Source organism: Mya arenaria, chromosome 1 (genome assembly GCF_026914265.1).
Source record: "Mya arenaria isolate MELC-2E11 chromosome 1, ASM2691426v1".
Classification (NCBI taxonomy): Eukaryota; Metazoa; Mollusca; class Bivalvia; order Myida; family Myidae; genus Mya; species Mya arenaria.
In genome coordinates this window covers 55,694,641-55,722,275 of record NC_069122.1, presented here as the reverse complement: position 1 = coordinate 55,722,275, position 27,635 = coordinate 55,694,641, and the positions used below count along the sequence as shown (strand labels likewise).

General features: G+C 33.3%; 1 protein-coding gene across 9 annotated transcripts in view; it reads right to left on the bottom strand.

Annotated features, from left to right (window-relative positions):
* Positions 1-26,664, bottom strand: part of LOC128230453 (uncharacterized) — a 34,324-nt gene extending 7,660 nt beyond the window's left edge. Inside the window, exons 1-6 of one of the 9 annotated variants that reach the window (XM_052942733.1) lie at positions 26,542-26,664; positions 10,667-10,708; positions 6,336-6,352; positions 2,127-2,202; positions 1,273-1,333; positions 375-470 (exon numbers count right to left, since the gene is read on the bottom strand). In XM_052942733.1, coding sequence (XP_052798693.1) covers positions 375-470; positions 1,273-1,333; positions 2,127-2,202; positions 6,336-6,352; positions 10,667-10,689 — 273 coding nt within the window. In that variant the 5' untranslated portion in view covers positions 10,690-10,708; positions 26,542-26,664. Of the gene's footprint in view, positions 1-374; positions 471-1,272; positions 1,334-2,126; positions 4,642-6,319; positions 6,353-10,666; positions 10,709-26,537 lie in introns of those variants that run through there. The other 8 variants (XR_008260226.1, XR_008260230.1, XR_008260228.1 and 5 more) reach the window with 8 other exon arrangements.
* Positions 26,665-27,635: the final 971 nt, after the last annotated feature.

The window sequence follows — 27,635 nt, the reverse complement described above, 5'->3', positions numbered from 1 at the left end:
CCCCGCACTGCTATATTTTGCACCAAGACAAAACCACCGCATTCACCCGGCACTGCAGTGACACCTGAATGGTAAAAACACAGCCCTTTTCCCCCGGCTATCCCCGGTTTACCATTGGACCTGGAGGTTCAAAGGTTTCGATTGACTGGTGCATTAATGCGATGAATGTGCAGTAGAGTTCATTAATTCCAAATAAATTATAACAAAACATATTAAATATATAGTCTTTTGGACGATTTGCCATAACATTTTAACAACTCAAAGGTTAATCTTTACTAATCGAGTACCCAGATGCATTTTGAAAGCCTTTAAACCAGACTTTCTTAGAAATCTTTCTAACTTGCAGACAATATTCCTTTCTAAAAAATCCTTGCCAAGAACAGGTATGGAATTCCATCACTAGACCATGTTTTGATCAGCATTGGTTCTTGTCCTTGAAAATACCTCTGTGGCTTCAGCAACCACGATGGCTATATTAAATAAACAATAAATTAGTGTTTTAATTTATTAAAGCTGCACGCTCACAGATTGAACGTTTTGATCAAATTTTATGAAACAATTGTACCGAGATTCGCTACAGAAAATAATCTTTTTGGTGCCAATCTGGTGTACCCTTTAAGGCATTTTGAGTGTATTTAGGTTTTTTCTTTAATGCATAAAGGGAAAAGGTACTTATCTCAATCCCACTGCTCACTTTTTATTGCTTTCGCCATCAGAGTTGAGATGTAATTTTTTTCAATATATTAACTTCAAGTAAATGAATATATTCATGAATGACTGACAGTATGAATGAATGAAAAGTAGCAATATTTCTTTAGATAGGGATCTCATTGTGTTGCTGTGATTGTTTAAGTAGACGTTTTTCATGTTCATAAGCTTAAAATCATATGCACACTTAATGAAACATAATTCTGCATCATGTGTAGTAAGTTTTGATACTTGTTTGCAATTAATGCAATGTTTGCTTAAAGAGCAAACAAAATGTGCGAATAGATGCACAATACAGTCCAAATACCAATGAAGTTCAGCACTTTTATTAGAAAATGATATTTTCTCAAAGCCGCAACAAAAACGGCATAAAAGAAATTCAATTCGGAAAGAAGCAGTTCATCAATCAGCTATTGAAATAAACACTGATCATGATGTCATTACAAGCGAATGTTAATATCAAAGAGCAAGAAACATACTGGCAATTTATTTCAGGGAAATCTTGACAAAAGTCTGATTTATTTCCAAACTTATTGCCTCCAGTAATACATAATATGGCAATACCTGCATTGCTAAAAATCTGTCCACAGCAGTAATGTCAAAAACCCTGTGGCATGGATGCATTCTGAATTACCAAAAAAAGTCTGTAATTTGTGATTATCTTACATATCTCATTTACAAGTGATTTACACTGAAATCCAAACTATAGTTACACAACTTCTTTATGACCAAACATATTGTTGAGCATTAGTACACTGTATGTACATGACTTTTTTATTTTGTATGTCATGTTTCTTTGCCCCAATTTATGGAAATATTTTATAACAGGTTCAAGCTTTTTAAGTCCGTTACGCTTAAGATTAATCGAGAAGCTGGGGTCTTATGCACCAGTCAGTTGTAACCACGGCCCCCCAGGTCCGGGGTATACAGGGGATAGACGGGGAAGCGGGCCGAGTGTTTACCTTTCAGGTGGCCCTCAGTGCCAAGTGAATGCGGTGTTTTTGTCTTCGCGTTAAATATAGCGGGTAATGGGCCTAGGGTCCCAGGAGTGCAGGGGCATTTGGCGGGGATCTTACCATCTGTTCGATTTGTCTTTCAATCACAATCTTGCACTCTTATGGTGTCAGCCTTCCTCTCAACATATTCAGTCACAATCTCTCATCTCCCATAGTGTTGCTTGGCACGAGGGGTCACTCGGCACTATTTATTTGTAATCTTTCACACAATATGTGGATCAAAGCAAAACCATTTATCTTTTTCCATCACAATAGCTCACAAAGCCATAGTGTTGGACCGCAACCGTCCATTTATCTTTTCAGTCATAATCTTGCGCTCCACCATGGTTTTTTCACCCTCCTCTTCCAACTTCTTAATTTAATAACATCTGTCACAAAAAAATGGTGTTGCATTTCAGTTACCTGGTATTTGGACTGCAGTTGTGGCCAGTCGAGCTATCTGATTGGGGCGATTCGGTCCCTTGGGTGATCTCTTGGTCTGAGAATTATAAAAAATGTGTTTGTCATTGTGTACTCTATGATAATATAATAAACAAATAATCCACTTTTGGTCGTATATTTTTTACATATTAAATATCTTAATGTTACATACAATCTTTATCATTCACATGATGTCGGACAGCAACCGTCCATTGATCTTGTCAGTCATAATCTTGCGCTCCGCCATGGTTTCACTTGGCAGGAGGGGATACCCCTCCCGCACCCTCCCCGCCCAACTTCTTAATTTACACAAAAGTGTTGGTGCATGGCACAAGAGTTCCCCTGTCACACAATTCCTGTATATCTTTTTAGGTTCAATCTCTCAACCAGCGTGTTGGTAATTGAAAGGTGTTCCCATCCTTTGATATCAGTCAGAACATCTCACTCATCCATTGTTGAGGTTCACAGACGGTACACCCCATCCATCTTTTCAGTGAAAATATCTCGCTCAGCCATAGCGATTTCTGAACTGCTCAACCGCAGTATGATTTACTAAAAGGTGGTTTTACTTTTTTACAAAATAATCATGTACTGTACCTGGCTAACTAGTCCACCTAAAAGGCCGTCAATGAGTCTTTTGACGATTTTTAGACTATGGCAGACTCGTTACAGGGATACACATGAAATGTCTAAATAATAAAAAAAGTATCCCTGATCGCTCATTATTGTACCTACCTGGCTGACGTGACAAGCTCTGCTATGTGTACCGGTATAATCCATGGTCGTAATTAAATCGGTAATCCAACAGGAATTAATTCTTCGCAATTTCTATCCGATCAACAACTGTCAAACATCTAAATAGTATTGATACTGTAAAGCCTAAACTGACAACTACTAACTGTCAAGTGTGACCTTCGTATAGAATGGTAAACAATGCGTATGAATATCTTTAATAAACAAGTGAAAACAAAGTATATATCTCAGAAAATCTATAGAAATATGTTTTATTTGTCTTTTTGAGTTAACCAAAAGTATTCATAGAAATTGCTTATAAGCATATTTTGAATTATCTTAATAACTAGTGGGGCGCTATTTCGCCGCATCTCATAGTTTAAATTTCATGGGCCTGTTTTCTTCCGTATCGTCACGCTCTGTTGACGTTGGTGTCCGGCATGCACGCGCTCAATATAGTTTATGAACAGAAAAAATACTAGTTTCATCACCTTTACGTCTTTTTTTTCAGGCTGATAGTATGTGCATCTTTTGAACGAAAGTAGTGCTATGTGTGACCGTAATAGGGCTCTGCCGAGCTTCCCTCGGTTTAGAGCCCGTATAAGATAATGTTTAAAATGGTCTTCTTTTTTTAATTATTTCTCAGGACCTGTTCTTGGTTTCCCAAACATAATTTTATTCCTACTTTTTATAATAGGTTTTCTCAAATGTTGGCTTCATTTGGTTTGAACGGAGTGTTATGACATAATGAAGAAAATGGACAATATATTAACATTTAAGTACCCAGCTTTTAATGTAAGTTCAGGACAAGACTGTCGAACGTCGATGGTTTAATGTGGCTGGGCTTCAATATTTTAAAATATTTTACTTTTTCACCAAACACGAGTTGATTTACAATAAATTCTTACCAGACAGTTTGTTATTTTTGACAGGTTTTAAATACATGCAAGCACCTTAAACAAAATATGTACACAATTTTCTCTACCTGCATTTAAGATTAAACGAATGGCTTTATTCAAAGTGAAGTTACAAGGAAGGGATTTAATTATTGAAAAGTAATGTTCAAGTAAACTCTTACGATGATAAGGCAATGCCATAAATTGGTTGATCTCTTTCTGATAGGCGGATAATATGTATTTGTAATTATTATACCGCACGTGACCTGCCCATGTTAATTTCTCGTATACCCATCATGGGCAATTTCTTACTGTCACACTGACAGTACCGTTTTGACTGGTTGACATTATAACTGTCAAATAGCACGCGCTTCTAAAAATAGTCATGTTGGGCTTCCCAAGTCTGAGATGGTAAGCGCTTATTAAAATGTGTTGTAAATCTGGTACCTTCCAGTGTTTGCAATATTTCCAAACGACATTTGCAGAAATAATGTCAGCTACTGTAAACAAACAATACTTACAGAATAAATTGATTAAACTTGAACGTTGTGTAATTGTAAAAATCTTATATAATTATGTATATAAATGTAACTGTGTTCGGTATGATAAAATAAATATTGCATGGCTTCCTGTGTGATAGTACATGTTGTCAACATGAGGGAAATACTGTTACCCGAGGCGAAGCCTTGTATATATAATATTGTACATGACATATTGGAATATGCTTAAATGTGACAATTAATTGATCTGATTAGTGAACAAAAACTGGAGTACGAAATTTCGCGAATCCTTGTCTTGTTACTATATATTCCAAGTTTTAAATAGCAAGCAAAAAGAACACTTACGGTTTCTGTATCTCGAAAAGCGTCCTGGAAAGAGAGAACAAAGCAACATAAATTGCCAAGTATAATATTTGTACACAGTAAACAACTGTTGCGTGACCTTTTCAAGTGGGTTACGTTGTGTTCAGGGTCCGTTGTGAAAAACAGCTGGTATGCACTTTTTTCAGTTTTTGTTAAAGAAAACACATATTGTAGAGGAAAAACATATGGTACAAATATTGTATGAATTAGCTTTTTATTTCAAGAATTCTGACTTTTGTGATGTACTGGTTGACGGTACATTTCCGAACAGGGCAAAAATCCATAACACCGGCAATTACTTTGCATCAATATTTAAAATGTGCTCAAATTGTTTCAATGGCATACCAGATTATATATGATAGTTTTCTCACGGTTTTTGAGCATTTACATTGGTTTTTAATAAAAAGCAGCCCTATTACGCGAGTTGTTTTAAGGAATCTGATTTACATTTATGTGAACTGTGGGTGCCTTGTGACCCACTATTATGTTGGTATCAAGTGAAAATATTTCATTAGTTTAATGAGAAAAGCAAGGGTATTTACTAAGTATACATACAAATTTACAAATAACAATAGCTTTGCGCATACTAGTTTCTCGGTCATTTATTTCACACATCATTAATCAGAACGTACAACTGTGTGAACTGATATCAACACTATCTTGGGTCACAATATATAACTTTTAACATAACTACTAAGGGCTCGATGAAAAGGCAATCAAGTGTTTACATCGGATACTTTTATATTTTTAATTTGTAACGTCATCAATTCTGATTCGCACATTATCAGTAGATGCTAGAAGTAGTCACAGATATATATTTATTTCATTAAATATATATTTTGTGGAATAACTGTCAATTTCCGTGGTATGCTTAACAAAATACACATTTTGTTGAAGGACCGTTTCAGACCGATTTTGTTATATCTTTGCATCCCCTTGAATGGACGTAAACACTGTGTTTTTGATTAAACAACGGTTTTCTCAAACAGAGGTTTTTATAGGAAACTATATCAAAGTAAACTAGATGCTCGTTAACAGTCACGCGCCAACAAACATAAATGAAACACCAACATATGAAAAAGATAGTTAGGTTTTGTCAGGGAAGGGTGAGTAGTAAGAAAATAAGAAAGTTAAGTGCAAAAGGTAAAACGATAATTCTTTATACAATTTTAAATGTATATTGACCAACAGATCGGTCGACCGACAGACCGACCGACCGGCCGACTGAATACTTGTTTGCTTTGTTTCTTACTTTGAGTCAAACTTATGTTGCGCGATCAAGGAAGCTTCCGGGAGATGCAATGATAACATTTTTATTATATTAACATAGTTAAGGCACGAATAACATTTATCGGATGAAATATTCAATGCATATAAAATAATGTACAAATTTAACACATTTTTGACTGTATCTGACAGTTATCATCCGGAACAACAATGAATCTTTACTATATTGAATAAGTGTAGTTCAAAGCACACAGATAATGAATGAAAACTAGAATACAACATAAAAAATTATCGAGATTGCATTTCAAAAGTCAAGATTTAAGCAATTCCTTAATTACAACATCATTTTTTTAGGTTTTAATCATAGTCGATTGAAGTCAATTAAATTAATACAGTGTACTATATACGTAATGATATACATGTATTCTAAGAGTTTGATATGAAGAAAAATACTTACTTTATGAGAGCCTTACCATTGGTATCCTCGTCACTGCACATGTAAAGATAAAATATAACAACATCAATTGCAATATGGTATTAATCATTGGATAATACGTATGTATGTCTTAAGACAATAACGTCTTCTTGACTATCTTGGTGCTATGTGTTATCACATGATCAACTTGCATCAAAATCATACAACTGGTTTTACTTTTATTCAAGGAAATTAAAGGCATATGTACGAAAGAAGGTGTTCACCAACGCTTTACATAGATTATCATAAAAAATGTTCACATATAACTCCAATATCACGTTAAACGCTCGTCCATGTTTTATAGCGTTTGGATTTTTCAGACATGCATACAACTAAATCATGCCGTCATAATATTATGTAAACACAATTTAGCTGTTTTAATATGCTGCATGGCACAAACTAATTATATTCGGTGCATATGTTCAATATATTGTACAGGACTTACTCAAACACGCACGCACGCACGCACGCACACACGCACGCACACACAAACGCACTCGCTCACTCACTCGATCACTCACTCACACCCTCACTCATCCGCTCACTTATTTTAATGTATCAGTCATTTCTTCATTCATTCTCTCTTTATTCATTCAAATGTGTACGAACTCTTGCGTTGATCTTATTGTGTACAGCAATAAAGTACTTGATAGCCTCGATGCAGAAAATAAAAAGTCTTACGTTAGTAATTGTAAATCGTGGTGAAAACGAACGAGTAAGATATTCGTAGCCATGACTATATGTTTTTTGCACCAGATAAAAAAAAACTTCACACTAGTCAATTCTCTGCTACAGTACTGCTGTAAATACCATGTGCTTAAAACAAACTGATTGTTGTTGTTTGTTCAATTTGAAGGATCGTAGTATAGGTAACTTTCTTTTTAATTCATACATGCTAGTTTGAATATGTTAAAACATGTAGAGTTCGACATTTTGAAGATTTTGTAGTAGACATTTTTATGAAGTAACATATGATAATATTGAGTACAAAATAGCATCATGGTAAGGTATATTTTGATCGTTTTCCCTTATTAATGTGTATGAGAAGCATAATTTATCACCAGTTTACTAAACGACCGTCAATATAAAGGTATGAGGTGACACGGTTATTAATCGATCACGTCGGTGTTGGCCATGTCAATGTTGACACTTTGTCAAATGAAATTGATACCCTGGCTGTTACATATACCAATTCAAGTAAGTAAAGGACAATTCGTGCGGTCCAAGTTTTGTAGCGCTTTACAAGTGAATACACCTTTGTAATATATCAAATTTCGTTATTGGTGGAAATATTGGTCTGTGATGGGAAGAACAGAACAATGTGACATCTTAGAAATATTTATGTATACATAAACAATGATCAAATGTGTCTCTTATTAATTCCATTGGCGTCCTGGTTTGATTCATGCCATTTCAGAAAAGCAACAATTGGTTAGTATTATTTTTTTAAAGATGCACTCTTACTCCCAAATATGATTTACCACATTTAATAATATTGTTTTCATTTTTCCAAAATGGATAAATGTTTGTCGAAAACAACCACGGCTTTTTAGACGGATAAAAAGACGAGTTTATTTTTAAAGAAATTTGCATAAAACATGGTATTTCAACCCTCATAGACTATAGTAGATCACGGTAAATCTTTTAGCATTCACCAATCAATTAATATTTTTGCGTTTTTTGTTATTACATACACGGCTACAATCTTGTAATCAGTTATTAATATTTTGCAAAAATGCATTATTTTGTAAGTAGTTGAAGGTTTATTAGTCAATATTGATGTATGTTATACATGTGTATGTATGGATTTTGAATAAGAGTGTCACTTTAAACGTACACATCGTCAAACATGAAAACGTCATAATTTCAAGTAAAGTGTAAGTTGAATATTATCTATAAATATCAATTCGTAAGAATATGTACAAGGCAAGTCATATTTTCGATAAAATATTTTTTTTGAAAGAAAAAAGTTGACATTTCAATACATTGATTGCAAACTGTGCACTGAAAAGTCTACGAAACGATTGAAACGCTTTTCTCATATATAAGTATCAATTTACGGGAAAGTTGAATGAATTGTGTGGACAACACATGGTTGGTCTTCCACACACATATTGAAACAAAGCCTGATTGAGTTGCGTTTGATCATTTCCTTTCCTCTCCCTCGCTACCAAACCTTTACTGTTTCGCAAACTCGAGTTAATAAAAACATAGTGTAACTTTTTATAAGCCTGAACAGAAAGAACTAAAGCTTTAACAGCTAGAAAGACAAATCTGTCATGGTTAAGCTTTCGGACAATTATCTTAATATATTTACATTAAAACCTCATTCCATTACGATGGTTGTTGTTTATCAATTCACAATATTTCTGTATAAAGCGCAATGGCATTTCCCAACGAAATCGCGTGCATTTATTCGATACTTCTGTCCTGGAATTGGGCGCAATAATACTAATGGGCGGGGCATATCAACTACGGAAATATTTTTTTCAATGAAATCGTAGTAAATTAATTCGCAACCTGCAAAACAAAAATCTGCAGTGAAGCAGTTTAAACAAAATGAGCAACGATAATTTGAATGATTTTAATGCAGATTTTGATTTCATGATGTATTAACAGTTGAAGAAATATTAAATGACAATGTTGACGACTTATTTCGGAATTTGGTAACTTGAAATAAAGCATCAGACAAAACATGAAATCGAGGAAATGAAACAATAACTTATTGAAGTGCACCAAGCAATGTCCAGAAGAAATAGCTCAGTTCAACACTAAGTTTTCTCGCGTCCTGTAGCTTTCTTTCCGCGAAAGTTCCCATTTCCTAACACAACCATCGCCACTGTCGTTTCATCCGATGTTAACTTCCGAAGAAATGACAATGCACTTGCTGATTTGTCCAACACCGTATTTCAACATGGTTCATTCACCAACTGATCCTTCAACATAACGTTCAAGTAAATTGATTGGAATTTCTCTCCAATTTCTCATAACTCCAGTTGTATTTTTATAGCTGTAATACAGTTATAATACTTTTTATTTTAGATTAAAGTTACTGTAGCTGTTCGAATTTACCAACCGTTGAGGACAACGAGAGAAAGAAAAAATAGAAAATGCTTAAATTAGAATCATTGAAATGTCTAGCATTCACTGCTTCGGGAAAAGTCAAATGTACAGCGATGGTGAATACCTGATAATTTAACAGTTCTAGAACAATTTGATGTTTCACTTCGGAATCGCATGTCTGCAATTAATATTGAGCATACCGAAATAATCCTTATCTGACATTTATTTTAATCTTTCATGCAACAAGACCTGGCATGTTTTACAGTTTCTATAGCAGCAAATAAGAAATAACAAAATCAAGTTACATTTAAGAGTCAATTAAGACCGCATGTCATGGTTTCATTGTCATGTTAAATGTTAACGACTACTTACAAATAATTCATTTGTTATAGTAAACACTTTCGACATTGCTGCTTTGAAACACGTAAGGATAATAGCAATATTATTATTATTATTATTATTATTATTATTATTATTATTATTATTATTATTATTATTATTATTATTATATTGCATCATTATACTTCCTGCATTGTTGTTGTAAACATGAAACACAGAACATTTGACATACATCAAATAAGTTAAGATATATTCACAGTTTTAATTTGAAGAAAAAATCATCACATTATATTCAAATATCGGCAAACTGAAATCAAAACATAAACACAATATCATGTTGGATGTGTGGACTGAAAATGGTAACTGCTTATATACATAAAGATCCTATTAATATATATCATTCAGTGCTTAGTTTTTACGTTAATATATTTTCAACCGTATATCGTTTGCATGATGATTGACTATAGATAGAAGCCTTTGGGCTTGACTTGATCGTGTTAATATAATTTAATTAGCTACACTATTAAACAGGTTGCTAAAAGGTACATTTCAACAGCATAGCATGATCCAAATTACATTACAGTATTTGCATGTTTTTTTGCATGGCGTAATAAGGATTATGGATATTTTCTTTGGGTTATGAGTAATATTACTTAGCTTGTATTGGCATGTTAGGAGACGTTTGACTGACAGTTTTATCCTGATCAATGCGGAACATTTTGACGTTTTACTTAGTTACCACTAACGATTTCCTGAAACTGCTACTAAATTTAAAACGACTGTTAATAAAACTGTTCCTGTTGAATGATTTTCCTTTCAGAAAAGGAACCAAGTTATTCAAAACAACAATACACTATCACGGTTTTCACATTATGTATATAACCTATGATCTGTAAAATCAATGTTAAATGAACAAAATATACATACCTAGGATGTTTACCGCTGGCCATTTTAGTCACAAATGTTCACCTGAAATAAATAAGCGTTCTATATTTCGTATTGATACAGATATTGATATGACATTCATCTTATATTTTGCTTAAAGCTAAGGGAACGTATATGTTAAATGTATGATAAATGCTCTGCAAGCTCAATATTGAAGAAGCGATATCATGGATGTACGCTAAACATATACAGTTATGCTGTTGCTGATAATTTAAGACATCAACGGCAACAGCATCACTAACAACAACAACAGCAACAACAATTAAACAGTGAAACAATAACACATCAACACAAACTAACAGTAAAATTTGATACCCGTCTTATAGTAATTCGTACTCTAAGCGAGCTTACTTGGAAAGAAACTGGTTTCTACAAATCAAAAAAGACCACTCTTAAACTTACTTCCAAATAGGATGTACCACAATTAATACAATCGTCGAAATTAAACGAAAATAATGATCAAAATATCACTTAAAAATGGTTCTTATGAAGGATACCGTGTTTGATTTGGAAGAAAATTGCAGAAAACACGGTATTTTTATCTTATGATACAATAGTTGATGACTAATTATTTTAGGACTTACCAGTCATTTGATATTTTTGTGTTTTCAGCTATAAAATACACGGTTATAATCTTGTTATTAGTTTTATTATTTTCCATGAACACATTTTTTAGTAAGTAGTACAAGGTTTATCACTTAAAGGTAATGTTTGTTATACATTTGTAGGTATTGATTTTAGATAAGAGTGTCACTTTAAATATATGCTAGGTCAAAGTCTCTATCACTGAAAAGATTAAACTTATGTTACATGTCAAATGCCTTTCTACAGCTGACACATATATTAAATGAATATAGAGTTTCAGACTGAAAGTTATTACAGGCGATCTATTTACAATGGCTGTCGCAACGCATTGATGAATATTTAACTCTGGCTAACGCTCAGCTAAAGTGTGTGTAGACGTATACTAATGGTAGGGTATACAGGTCATCCTTAAGACGGTATTACTGCAATAACTTATATCAGCTGATGGCGCTTCATTCATACGAGACTGTCGCAAGGGTCCCGATAAATTTTGATTTAGCATTTCAAAACACTTTTGACAGCTGATGCATTATTAATTATACTATGTGAAGACAAAGTTTTAAACTTTTACTTAGGCGAGCTATGTCAAATGGCTGTCTTCGCTTTCTGCATCGTATCTAATAAAAGTTGGAACTGCTGATCCGGCTAGATTCAATCGTTTGCCTGTGATATTATTAAATTATATTATGTATACTTGTGTTCCGTTCATGAATAAAGCTTTCAATTTATACCGTATTCATCATTGTTTTCAAGTTCATATTGATTCTGATGAAGATTCTATATGTAATTGTGAAATAATGATATATTGCGAGACGAGTGTGAAGTTGTGTACACATTAACTGGTATCAACAACGAATAGATCTGTGTGTCACTGACTCTTCTAGATCGGAAATCTCATCACTTTTTGATAATGATAGTGATGATGTGCGTTCTGTTTTAGGTACATTCACGTTTTGTGTTTCTCGATTCGCGTCTTTGAGCCCAGTGCCTTTGAACAACTTCATTTTGTTAAGGTAACCAATGTAAAGACTCGCTTGCCATTTCAACTAGCCAGAGTAAAAGCGACTGGTGACCTCAAACATTTGTGTTATCACTAAAAAGGTTGTATCCTACTAATTGCTAATATTATCAAACCAACTACTGAAGGAAGATGGTTGATGAAGCTTTATAAGTTTGCATCCTTTTATTAAAATTGGCCAAAAACATTGTATAAGTTTAGCATATTACTTCTCTTCACGTCATACCTATTAAATGATATCAAAAATATGTAGTCAATAGTAGACAACCAAAACTGGTACATCTGCACAAATGATTCATTAATTGCACTCAATAGAGTAATGTTTCACGCTCACTCTGGTAAGGATATAACATTTTTTAAAAGATGCAATCTTACTCCAAAATATGATGAACCACAATAATATAACTGTTATAATTCAACGAAAATGGTGAATACATATCGAAAACAATGGTTATTTTGAAAAATACCATGTTAAATTTGAAAGAATGGTGCTGAAAACACGGTGTTCAAATCATATGAGACTATAGTTGATCACTGTATATTTTCAAGGACAAACCAATCATTAATATATTTGCATTTTCAGCTATATAATACACGTTTACAATATCGTTATCAGCAATTAATATTTTCCATCAATGCTTTATTAAGTAAGTAGTTGTATTTAATTAGTTTATGATTTTAAACAATACAATGGTCATTATAACACGATGAGTCGGTTTATAAAATATGTATTAACAGAGATAGTGATGATATTTTCTTTCATGCTTTTCGATGAAATATGGGGTTTTCTTTCATGCTTTTCGATGAAGTATGGGGTTTAAACAGTATAATAACAAGAGTGAAAATATCAATTTGATATATTCACTGCAAAAAAGGAGTGAAAATATCAACTTTCAGAACTACTTTTAAATTCCTTTGTTCTTGCCTTGATCAAAATAGAACACTTGACTTTGAACAAGTTGGCCAAAAAATGTTTAAAAATTAAAGAAATGTTCTATGAATTTTCATACATATATATTTGGAAATTATCAATTTACCGTTTATTACCAGTTATCCCGTTATTCAAACATTTTCTTGATCTTAAAGCAGAATGTTCGAACATTTGCTTTTATACCAAACAAATTACACACGAAAACAACTGTTCGAACACGAATATAATTTTATATCATCGCTCAAATGTATTTTGAACTGTTTGCCGTTGTTATACGTAAAATGAGCTTCCCGGAAAATTCACACAACAATTTACAGATAATCCGACATTTTTACCCCACCCACGCCTCAAAATTTGTCAACAAACGATCGTGGCATTCACTCTTTACATGAACAAACATGTTTTCAAGCGAAACAGACTGGTCTTTGACAGTAAGATGATTTACTATGAAACACATTCAGTCTTAAGCTAAGAAGAATGTTTAAAATCCACTGAGTATCCGCATTTGTTTTGCTAACACATTTGACCTTCCAAATATTCATTCATTAAATAGCGGCGAAGTAATTTGGTTATGTATTCATGCCCCACTTAAAATAAACGTGTTTTCGTTATTTTTTGGAACATATGTGCACTTATGAAACTTCATTGATTACTGTTCATAAAAGCTTTGCACTTGAAAACTTGCGAATAAGAATGAATAACAGAGAACTTTTCCTCAATAAACCGGAAGTAGAAAAGTTGAAAGCTTTAACTTTGGGATGCCCCACAGGTCGCGGCGTAAATACAACTCTTTCCAAAATGGGGGTAATTTAGAAATAAATTAAAAAACTAATAAAACTCCGAAATTAAGCATAAATAGAGGATGTTTGTTAAGTTTAGTGTAAGATCGAATTTAAGTTCACTCGTGATCATAGAAAAACGTGTTCTATGACACTCGGGATATAAGATACGATCTTACCCTGAAATAAACAAATATCCTCTATATATTTTCACATTTCACAGATATTGTCGGAATCCTTTTTGTTAATGTGCAAACTTGCATTTATTTTGTAGTTATGTATAGACATTGTTGAAGTATAAACATGACGGAGAAATTAAATGGTTTAAAAAAGATTTATTTAGTCAAAACTTGTCATTATTCATCAATGCTCAGCTTCGGAACTTATAATGTGTGAATTAACATTTTGAATAAGGGTTTATTTACAGACTAATAGGCATTTAAACAACATTATTATTGCAAAATTACATTCACAGTATAGATTCGTTTTAAATCAGCGGACTTTTGCGTATTAGATAATAAAGAATAAGAACAAGAAAAAGCAAGAATGTTGAAAGTAATCTAAACTTAAATGATAAACCAAGATAAATTAGCAATTTTACGACGGGCACTTTTGTACGTAAAATTTGAAAAATAATAAGACTTTTATGAAATATGATATAATGAGTTGTTCTATATCCCATTCGACATTATTTATTCAGTGGATTTCGGTACTATACTATTGCTATTAAGTACAATTGGATCAGTTTCGTTAATAATTTAACACTATACCGGAATATCATTATATAGTGCACTGAATGAACTAGTTTAATATATAAACAATCAATACAGTCCCATTCTGATCTTTATGTGCCTTCTTCGCATTTCAAAATTAAAAGTACCAAAAGGTTAATGCAGTTTAGATCTGCATGTAATGTCTTCAAGATAATAAGTAACATTTTACTATAGAAATTCGTTCCCGCAAAAATATTTATCAATTCCACCCTTGAGACTATCACGGTTCGTCAGGGCGATCATGGCATAATTGCCTGACGAAGACAGAACGTGTACACTCACGTCATTTTTACGAAAATAAAAATGACCGCCGTATAATTGAAAGACAAACATTATTGAAAGCTTTGAATGGATTAAAATGGAACTATCGGTGCAATAGTGAATTTAGTTGTATCAATAATGACACATTCCGTGTTTTAGTAACGAGTACTACCCGAAACCGTACCGGATGTTTGCATTCGGTAAATATCATAAAGCAGCGAGACAAGGAAATGTTTCGTTGAAACGTTTTGTTTTACTTTATTCGCTGGGAAATATTACATATTCCAGCGAAATGCCTAGGGTTATTCAAGCCGAGATTCTTATGAAACTGCTCCTAGGCTGTGCACACCTATTGAAATTGAACTTCACAATCCATTATGTACACTTATTTATAAAACACTCTTAACGGTTTAAGGCCCTTAAGCCCCTTCTTTAATTATAACTGAACAAGGTTGTTTTATTGAACAATTAACCACATATCACCTGTGTAGCAGTGAGTCAGAATTCGTCTTCTTTTCTTTACTTCCTGTCTTTTACTAACATTTCTTTCACTTATCCATTGCTTTACCCTTTTCTTATTTATATTGATCGCCAAATAGTTATAAAGTTCATGTGCTCATGGGGAAGACGTAACTCATGTTATTAGAACTTGTGTCCAACCCATTTGCTTTTTGTATACTCTATATCATAATAAATTGTGTTCTGCCTTAAAATTATGTTTTTAAGTGCGCACGTCTCTAAACAGTTTTTAAAATAAATAAAATATATATTACTTGTGTAGATGAAAGAGAACTAGTGGTCACACTGGTCAGTCATTACTGAAGAATAAGTTGACAAGTATGCTACAACTCATCGTAACAGCAATGCTCTTTAATTCAATACATTATATGCAATGAACGTATTGAAATAATCGTAAAGTGTTTTATGCTATTAACATATCGCAATATGATCGTTCGTGATAGAAAAACGTCTATCGATTTTGAAACGAGTATCAAAACTGAACATAATTATCATACTGCTTTTAAACGGGGTCTATTTTTTACAGTAAGAAAATGATCGATTATGAGGTGTTCTATGCAAATTGGATTGAATAGTGTTACGAAATCAATGACATGACGAAATGCAGACACGGGTTGAGCATCAAACTAACACAGATATGGACGAGGTTGCGATGTTCTTAATGATAAGCCATTAGTGAAATGGACCCATGCAATTGTTAGGGCAATGTAATTTGAATCAAGCATTGTATTACAAGCTATTTTTTGAGAAACAATATAGTTCTGAAACAAGAGAGCTGTTACTTTGTTCAATAAAATTGTGGTGCGCTAATGTAAGTGAGTTCTGTGTAACATCAAATATTTCTGCAGAATTTGTTGCTAATCAAAGTACAACAACCAGATACAAGGGGTGGACACGACAAGGAAAACATATACAGAGAAGCCGTCAGTTAAACTGTAAGCAAAGCCGTATGAGCTGTGGAGATGAGACAGACAAAAAAGGATATGTGAACATTACGACTGGATAATCAGAAAACGAGGACGTTTATGAGTGTGATGAAGCAAGTGCATTACAATAGCTGTGGAACTCAGTATTAAAGAACGGAATCTAACGAGAAAATGTTTGGATACCAAACAAAACGGCAGGACATGTTAATTGCAAACAAAATGCTGGAGAAAAAGCAATCTATCCGACGGAGATTGTTTATTTGGAAACAGCATATCAGTTTAATTTGTGTACATAATTGTTACTGTATGATATACATTATTTCATTGTCTAACAAAAGATAAGGGACATGGGTAATATTTTAATTACCAATACATATCCAGTTTTGGTCACTATCTGATATTAAACCATCAATTTATCAATAATTAATTAATTCAGCGTACACTGTATAACTTCAAGTTATACAGACACTACAAAGAAAAATGTAAAATACTTTACGTGTTAAAATATACCTCATTTCTTATTGTGTTACAAAATGCAATAAACGTCTAAATAAAGGGCCCGCATGAATATATTGGTTGTTATTTTATCGGAAGATAAAATACTATTTGCGATGAGTATTATAATAATCAAGTTCTTTGAAGTGGTTAAAGGGTTTAACTGTATTTGGTCCCTTTTGCTTTTAGAAAAACTCAACATTTGCTGAAATTAAATGAATACAAAAGGTGCTATCTGCACTTGGCAGCTTTTTTTAGAAATTAATTTGAACAGTGCCAACTACATTTAGCACCTTTTACCCTAACACATTTATATGTAATGTCAAAAGTGCAAAAATAATGTGTTATACTGTATACCTTGTCTTCTTACATTCACAACATGACAAGCAATAGTCATTCTAGTTAGACTAGGCAAAATAAGACCATAGACGGAAAAAGAAGGGATTAAAATTTTTCTCCGTTATTTTCCAAATGTTGAAATTGGAAGTTGGCACCTTTTACCTTTAAACCCTCGATATGTTTTAACACAAAACGTGATTCAATTTTTTAAACAAGCATGTGTTTGCAACTATATCAAGGAAGTCAAAGTGACAATCAGCAGTTTGGTTGTCAAGAAACAGGAATGTACAATGGTTGCAACAAATGTTATATTTAAGGCCTTCAACAGTTTACATATAAAGAACTAAAACATAGAATATTTCAAAGATTCATATGTAATATATTTTTAGGTTCAATATTAAACAAGCATAAAAACAAACATATATCCTTTGCAAATTGTATTATATGATGTTAATTGTTTTTACAAAATATATTTTAAATCAGATTCTCAATCCAAACAAATTTGCATTTTTTCTACCAAATGCATTTGTTATAATTTTGAATAGTAGAATTATCGAACGCCCTGTGAAGATATATATTGTGAGGTTGGTAATATTGTAGGTATTAAAAATTGAATACATTGAATGTGCATATTTCCATTAAATGCTTATCTTAGAGAAACAATATTTAAAACATGAATGTTTTTCGTTTCGTTTTCTTAAGCATATGAACACAGTTAACCAGGGTGCAAACACAATGTATCATTTTTATAAATATTAAAAGTAACTGATGGCTTGACAAGTGCGTTTGCAAAAATCCGCCCAGATTTAAGTTACGGCGTATGTCTATTTACGTAAACCGATTAACCGTAACTTGATCACAGCTGCGCAAAATAGTAACACATTGGATTTCCAAACATACAAAATAAAGACATTGGGTTCCCTCTTTATGATAAATTATGCCAATTGCGCGCATTAAGTTTGATTTACATTTGAATGTATATGCTGACTATAATCTCTATAAGAATCATTTAATATATTACATGTTCTAAAACAAGAATGTATTGTCAAATAAATATGTTGAATCCTAAATCCCTTTCCAAAATACATTTGAGTTGTAGTTGTTCCTTGTTTATAACACGTTGAAAAAACAAGGTTTCAATGATATACCAACACATAAAGAGGATATAAGCAACAAAGATTGTTTTGAAAACAGAGTACAACAGTCAAACATATCTTGTGGAAGAATAGCATATGCATGCGTAATGAAATGATATATGGATGAGTGTATATCACTTTTATCTTTAACAGCAATCTTTACGAAGTCAATTGCAGTGCCATTTATATAGCTATTCCATTTTTAACTTCAAAAATGCGTATACAATCTCTTTAATTTATATTATCTTAGATGTGCAATGTCAATAAGTATCTTTGTAAACTAGGGTTACCTGATAATCTTAATATTTTTATGAAAAAATAATCGATGTAATAAAGGTTGTCAACATATTTTCGTCACATTAAATAGGTGGGATTCCAGATTATGTGTCGCTTAAAGTAGCATACTCATGTGTCAATCTGGGAGACCACTGTGAATGGTTTAAAATGAGAATATACTCGGTCAAATTCAGATTTATTTGTCTTACTTTACAATTGATAATAGGTTATACACCACTGTATAAATGTTCAATATTTTCTACAGTAAGTTGAGCGATTTGAACGCGAAATAACAGTGATTTCTAGTATCACGAACCACTAAATCATATATGGGATGAGAGTTACACATGTGTAATAAGCATTAATCTATATACAAAAACAGCCAAGTTAGTTTTGTAAAAAAAAGTAAAATGTGTTCAACTTAACAATATGTACTCGATAAAGTTCAATCCCGAGTATGAGTTGAAACAATGAGGTAAAAGACATAATACAAAGAATATCAAGTAGATCCATCAAGTGGCACTCATTTTAAAAATCAATACATACACATGTATAACAAACATACTATTTAAGTGATTCAACTTTTAAATTACCTTCTTACTAAATAAAATAATGTATTTATGGAAAAATCATATCACTTATAACATAATTGTAACCATGTACTCGTATTTTAAAGTTGATAACACACAAATACTTAATAACTGGTGGGTCCTAAAATATTTACATTGATCAACTATCATCTCATAAGGTAGAAATACCGTAACACGGTATCCACCGTAAGAACATTTGTTTATAATATGTACGCATCATTTTCGGTAAAACAAAACAATTGTATTAATACGGGCTCTAAACCGAGCGAAGCTCGGCAGAGCCATATTACGGCTACATGTACGCGCATATACGCTTAGCACTACTTTCTTTCAAAAGTGCAACCACTATGAGCCTGAAAAAAAGACGTAAAGGGAATGGAACCAGTATTCTACTGTTCACAAACCATAATAAGCGCGAGCATGCCGGACACCAAAATTTCATCAGAGCGTGACGACACCGAAAGAAAACAGTCTCATGAAAATTGAAACAATGAGATGCGAAATAGCGCTAGTTATCAAAATAGTTCAAAGTATGCTTAGTAACAATTACTATGAATGCTTTTGGTAAACACACAAAGACAAATAAATCATATTTCTAAAGAATGTCGGAGATATATATTTTGGTTTCACTTGTTTATTAAAGATAGTCATACGCATTGTTTACCATTCTAAACGAAAGTCACTATTCTGACAGTTCATTCTCCAGTAGTTGTCATTATAGATTTTACAATATCGATAATATTCCAATGTTTGACAATTGTTTATCGGATAGAAATTGCGAATAATTTATTCCTGTGGATTACCAATTTAATTACGACCATGGATTACACCGGTACACATAGCAGAGCCTGTCACGTACATGTACCAGGTATGATTATTTGTAAGAAACACTTTTCAGTAAATCATAAAATCAAAGTATCAATTTCATAAACATATGACATGCGGTTGACCAGTTCAAAAATCGCTATGGCTGAGTGAGATATTGTCACTGAAAAGATGGATGGCCACAACCATGGCTAAGTGAGATGTTTTGACTAAGATCAAAGTATGGGAACACCTTTCAAGTATCAACACGCTGGTTGAGAGATTGAAACTAAAAAGATATACATGAATCGTGTGACAGGGGAACTCTTGTGCCATGCAACACCACTTTTGTGTGACATATTGTTATTAAATTAAGATGTTCGATGATGGAAGGGTGCTGGAGGGGTATCCCCTCCTGTCAAGCGGAACCCTGGCGGCGATCCCCTGGCGGAGTGCGAGACTATGATTGAATAGATAAATAGACGGTTGCGGTCTGACTCCATGGCATTGTGAGTGATTGTGACTGTAAAGATTAAGAAGTTGGACTGGGAGGGTGCCGGAGGGGTATCCCCTCCTGCAAAGCGAAACACTGGCGGCGACCCCCTGGTGGAGTGCAAGATTATGAATGAAAAAATAAATGGAGGGTTGCGGTCCGACACCATGGCTTTGTGAGTGATCGTGACTGTAAAGATTAAGAAGTTGGACTGGGAGGGGTATCCCCTCCTGCCAAGCAAAGCCCATACAGCGCCCCCTTGGCGGAGTGCGAGATTATGACTAAAAAGATAAATGGACGGTTGCGGTCCGACACCATGGCTTTGTGATTGATCGTGATCGTTGCTGTGGGCCACAAATCCTGTATAATATTGTAACTAAATAGTCTGTCCAGTGGAGAAGGTGACCCATCCCGCCAAACACCACATGGCTGAGTGAGAGTTTCGGTACCCTTTCCATGAAACAGCATGGTTTGGTGAGAGAATGTTACTGCACCTCTAAATTTAAAATGGAGGTGCACCTCTTAAATATATACAACTGCACCTCTTTTTTTAGACCGCAATGCCATTTCTAAGACCTGCACCTTATAAAATTAGGTGCAACTATTTTTTCAACTTACATCGCCATTTAATAACTTTTCACCAAAGTGGTAAGTCACTATACTGGCTTGCTCAGACTCAATCTCATGGTCAAAATTGTTATAAATAGCCATTGTGTCAAAATTCCTTCTTGTTATTAAGTACAAAAGTCTAGATGAGATCCCACAGCCCCAATGCCGTCTGAAAGAAGTTTATGTCGTTGATAGTAAAGACTGTAAAGACCCTCTGCCATTCACTCAAATCTGCGTGTGATAAGACCCCAGCTTCTCCATAAATGTTAAGCGTAACTGACTTAAATAGCTTGAACCTGTTATAAATAAAATACTTCAATAAATTTGGGCAGAGAAACATGACATACAAAATAAAAAAAAGTAATGTACATACAGTGTACTAATGCTCAAAAGCAATATGTTTGGTAATAAAGAACTCTTGTAACTATAGTATAGAACAATCAGATTTCAGTGTAAATCACTTGTAAATGGGATATGTCAGATTAGCACAAATTTCAAACATTTTTCTGTATTTCCGAATGCATCCATGCCACCTGGTTTTTGACATTACGGCTGTGGACTGTTTTTCAGCAATGCAGGTATTGCCATGATATTATGTTTAACTGGAGGCAATTAGTTTGGAAATAAACCGGACAATATTTAGCTCAGATTGAATTAGCGAAACGTCATTAAACCACTGATATCAGGTTACAAATAAAAGCTATTCTTAATCATATAAGCTTATTGCTTTACTGTTTGTTTCTTTCCTAATTGAATTTCTTTCATGCCGTTTTTTGTGCGGCTTTGAGATAATATCATATTATAATGAAACAGCTGACCTGTATTGGTCTTTGGTCTGTGTTGTGCATCTATTCGCACGTTTTGTTTGCTCTTTTAAGCAAACATTACATTAATTGCAAACAAGTATCAAAACTGATTACACATATGATGCAGAATGATGTTTCATTTAGTGTGCATATGATTTTTAGCTAATGAACAAGAAAAAACATCTACTTAAACAATCACAGCAACACAATGAGATCCATATCTAAAGAAATATTCCTACTTTTCATTCATTAATACTGTCAATCGTTCATAAATATATTCATTTATTTGAAGTTTATAGATTAAAAAATTGACACTTTTGAAGGCAAAATAAATAAAAAGTGAGCATAAGAACCTTTTCCCTTTATGCATTAAAGAAAAAACTTAAATACACTCAAAGTGTCTTAAAGGGATTGTACACCAGATTAGCACCAACAAGTATCGAATCACAGGACAATTATTTAATACAATCTTGTCAAAACGCTCAATCTGTGAGAGTGCACCTTTATAAACATTCATTTATTGTTTATTTCTATAGCCAGCCTGGTTGCTGAAGCCACATAGGTATTTTCAAGGACAAGAAGCAATGCGGATCAAAACGTGATCTTGTGATGGAATTCCATACCCATTCTCGGCAAGGATTTCCGAGAAAGGAATATCGTCTCCAAGTAAGGAAGAATTCTAAGTATGTCTGGATTTAACGCTTTTAAAATGCATCTGGGTACCCAATTAGTAAAGATTATTCTTTGAGTTGTTAAAAAGTTATTGCAAAATGTCCAAAAGACTATATATTTGATAGGTTTTGTCATGAAAATCTTTGAATTAATGAACATTTCTGCCCATTTATCACATTATGCACCAGCCCTTGGTAGTAGTCATGCAATCTGAATCCAGGATATGCAGCTCTGAATCAAATAATTAAGAAGAATGAAGATGTAAGTCAACTCTGTAGTACTTGTTTGTGTGTAAATGATTCCAAAGAGTGAGATTTATAGCACATCAGGTGTAAATAAGCAACTTGGACAATGGTAAAGTAATGTACTCTTAATTTTAAGTCAAATCTAGCCTTCAAAACAGATACTTAAAGCAAAAAAAAATCTGAGCATAATAATGATATCGCTGCATTTTCTACATCATGTAGCCACCTCATACATGAAAAAACTAGCAGTTGTCATGAATATTTCAGTTTGGGTGTTTTTTGCCATTTCCTTTGCTGCGCCATTTATCCCGGAAGCAAATAATTTGGCATATAGTGGTGTTTAGACTGTCTATAAACACATGATCACTAAAAAAAATTGTTAAACCGATCAGTTTTGTTACCTTTGTGTATCAGTGGACCAGAAAAAGCATAAATTTGACTAGTTGAATCATTTCAGTTTGGCTCTATGTCATTTTTTTCTATATAAAACGCTAAGCCTATAAAGTGGAAAAATCTTATTTTGCTTTGAAAAACTCTTAAAAGAGTAGGCAGGCCATTTTTGTGGTGCTATGTTATAGACACCATTGAAAGCTACACGGAAAACTTAACTTGGTCAGATTATTCCAATGCATGAGAAAACATTGGCTCTTCAAAAGTTTGCGGCTTAACATTTGATGGAAATGGATATTTCTGCTTTTATGAAAACACCACAGGTGCTTATACTTAGTATTTAAGTGTTAAATATATCATTGCCAAACTTTCAGTATGTGTTGCATACAGCCTGAAATTGAACTATAGGAGTTTTGAGGTCTGTTTTTGCAAATATATTATATGCAAAGACTGTTTTGAAGAGATAAACCGGGTAAGTGTCTATATGAAACATATGATTAAAATAACTGTGGTCTTAAGCCATATTTACATATTTGTAACACAGGTGATTTCATTTGTTAGTGTGATAGCCTCTTCATCTGTGTCAATGTGAACAAATTTATCCAGGATGCCATGGTGGCATATGGGATTGATCACTTCAGTACCAATGTCACCACTAATGTTTTATCCAGGATACCATATTGGCGTCTGGGATTGGTCACTTCAATACTGTATTCACCAGTAACGTTTTATCCAGGATACCAGAGTTGGAATATGGGACCGTTCACTTCAGTACCCTATACCAGAGTGCATTATGTATAGTCATAGTATGTCATATAAAATGAATTTTGCCTTTGACACTAGTTTACCTAAGAAAAAATGTACTGCATTAGCAGTTTCTGTTATTCTATGATTTCATATTAGATGTACATCTCGTATGGGAATAAGAGAGCTAATTTAAGAAAAAAATGCACCTATTTTATGAACATATTTCTTCGATTGAGACTTGAAATTTTGACCTGAACAATTTTCATCGCACCTCAAACTCATAATTATACTAGACATACTATTCCAGTATGAAGTCGTAACATAACAACTTGCAAAATGTCAAACAAAAAACATCAATATTGTTGGTGACAGTATCGAAGCTGTACACTGTATACGTTACTTAGGTGCCTTTCTCGATGAAACTTTAAACTTTAAGGAGCATGTAAAACGAAAATGCCGAACAGCCATGCTAAACTACATGAGAATTAAAAACATTCGAAAATATTTGACCAAAGAGGCAACGGAGATTCTTGTTCTTTCACTGGTAATGTCACACATTGACTACTGTAATTCAATCTTGTATGGCATTGCTGCCTGTGATATTCAGAAAATGCAAAGAATTCAAAACATGTGTGCAAAACTTGTGCTTTCTCGAGGCAAATATGAAAGCTCCAAACAATCTTTGTTTGAATTACACTGGTTACCAGTGAAAGCTAGGATAAACTTTAAAATTTTAACCATCATGTACAATTGCTCGGTCGGAAAGGCACCGGCATAACTAGTAGATATGTTGACAGTAAAGCAACCAACACGCAATCTTCGTTCTTCGCTATCCAGTGTGGGGTGTTACGTCGTACCAACAAACAAACATAAAACATTCTCTGATCGTAGTTTTAGTACCATTGGCCCAGCACTGTGGAACGATTTGCCATCTGATATACCAACATCGAAATCGTTAGAAGTGTTTAAGAAGAACACATTACTTTCGAAAATTTGACATGTTGTTTTAAAAACAGTGACTGAACAATGAACAGTGGAAAACTAACTGTGATAAATTAGCATGCGATGATTGTTTATTTTATGTTTTATATTCATTTTATTTTTAGATATTTTAATTTATCTTACTTTATGTCATGTGTTTTATTTGCTTTAACGATGTATTTAGCTTAATTATTTATTTATTTTTGTTTATTTCAAATTAAGTATGTTTGATGTCTAGATAGTATTATATCTGTAAATTATTTAAAATATTTTATCATTGTATTGTACAACGCCATTGAGTATTTTATGTAAAAATAGGCGTTTAATCAAATAAACAAGTTTCAAGTTTCAAGTTTATAACCTTGCTTTGTATATGTGCATGCAAACAATACACTCAAATAAGTAAATCAATATATCAGTCCTACTTAAACAAATACCAAATCAATTCGATGTGTATTCTTTCGCAATGTATGTATATATCCATGCTATACATGATTCTATTATATATTGATCGCAAATGAAGTAATACGATATTTTTTAGAAGAAATTATTGGTTTGTTCTTGTTAGGATCGGGTTTTTCTTCTGTATCTGATTTTACATTTATGTACTTTGACACATGCAGCACAGTTAAAATCGCTAAACGACAGTGTAAATGTAGTCAGTACCCCCCCCCCCCCCCCGCAAACACACACACACTCACACCCCACCAAAACAACTTCGTTGCTGATTTTTTCTTGAAATTCCAAATGTAGTCAATAATTACCCCCACACACACCCACACCCCACCAAAAATCCTTATTGCTGATTTTTTCTGAAAACCGAATCGTGTGTTTAAGAAAACTGCATTCCGAATATTCCCCTATTTTCTATTTTCAGTCAAGAGAATTCCGAATGCACTTTTGTATACCACGTTTTAAATCTCAAAATTAATTATTCATATTTATATACATTTTATTTTGCTGTAGTTTTAATAGGAAATGCACGTACGATTATGTTTATAAAAAATATAAAGTATAGGACTATGTTTCACACACGCCATTAGGATGTATTATGGTAGTCCATCGTGATTTACAACTCATAAGCTGTCTTCTAACACACCTTAATCTAATTGCGTCATTTGTCTACATTTTACAGAGCGCACACTTTGGCAATTCAAAACATTATAGATTAAAACCACAAGTTAATCTATTTTGTATCATAAAATAAGTATTTACTACCAATATGTTTGTTTGTCTTCCTATCAATATTAAACTGGAGCGAATGTGTCACGCTTTAAACATTTAATTGATAAAATTTCATTCAACAGACGTATTAGAAACCGGGATCCCACAGAAATGTGATGAATGAATTATTAATAATCAAACTGGGATCCCATTCTATATCAAAGAAATATAAGGTGAACATGTACAATTTATAACAGATTTCCAAACATGTGGTCATTTTGTATGTAGTTGTATAAAACAGTAAATAAACATACTCACGTGCTGAAAGTCGTTTTCCTAATTCCTTATTTTAAGCTCACATTATTAACCTGGATATTTCAAGTTTTCACTCACAAGCCGCCTAGCGAAGCTATTATCGGTGTGACTCAGCAGCTAGTTGTGTGGTCTGCATTTGTGACGTATAATTACGTGTGTTATTCTCATTGATGTGTATATCATGGCTTCATATAACAAACATGTGACATGTTTACATGCATGCAGCCCTTAGCCGCATTGAGGTTCACCGAGGCAGCTGCCTTGATTAGCATTTTTAACGGAAAAACAAACAAAATACATGAATAAACATAAAAATGAAAAGTCGTTTAATGTCATTGGAATGCTATCCTTATGGATGTAAATCATTGCATTTCTTATTTGATTTCGATTACAATCAAACTAAAAACTCACTTTTTACAAACACAATTCATGTGTAATTTCATACTGATCGGGAATTTTCACAGCTGCACAGCTGGTTATATCTCCATTATAAGGGGGGGGGGGGGGGTCAGGAACATGGTAGAATTGCCCTTGTCTTTGAATCATGAAAACTACAATTTTTAACTTTATACATATTTTGATGTTAAAGTATTATTGTATTTAACAACAATAAAATAACCAGAAAACGCAAATCGAGTCAGTACTCAAAATTACTTTTCGGGGGTGGTTGGGGGAGGTGCAGCCCCTCCTACTTACCCAGACTGTCTTGTTTAAAATTTGTCCCCGGATTTGGTACTGACATGTACTTTTATACACATTTACTTTAAAGTGATAACTGATGCCCTATCACAAAATCATTCATTGATATGCATGAAAAGAGTTCATTCCTGTTCTCGTAAAATTATATAGTTGAATTTGTGTTCATATCAATATCAAACGCGAATAGCTAAAATAAGCTTTGTTAACTGTTATACTATTTGCATCGTCTTTATGGTCGTTTTATGAAATTCAAAATATCAAAAAAGTTGCTTAAAGCACTTTGAGTTGAAGGTTAATAGATGATACATAGATGATACATACACCTTTACATGAATGAAGTATCATTTTGCCATTCGGTATTGAAATGAAATCAGCTAAATCCAGTAACACTTCCAAAC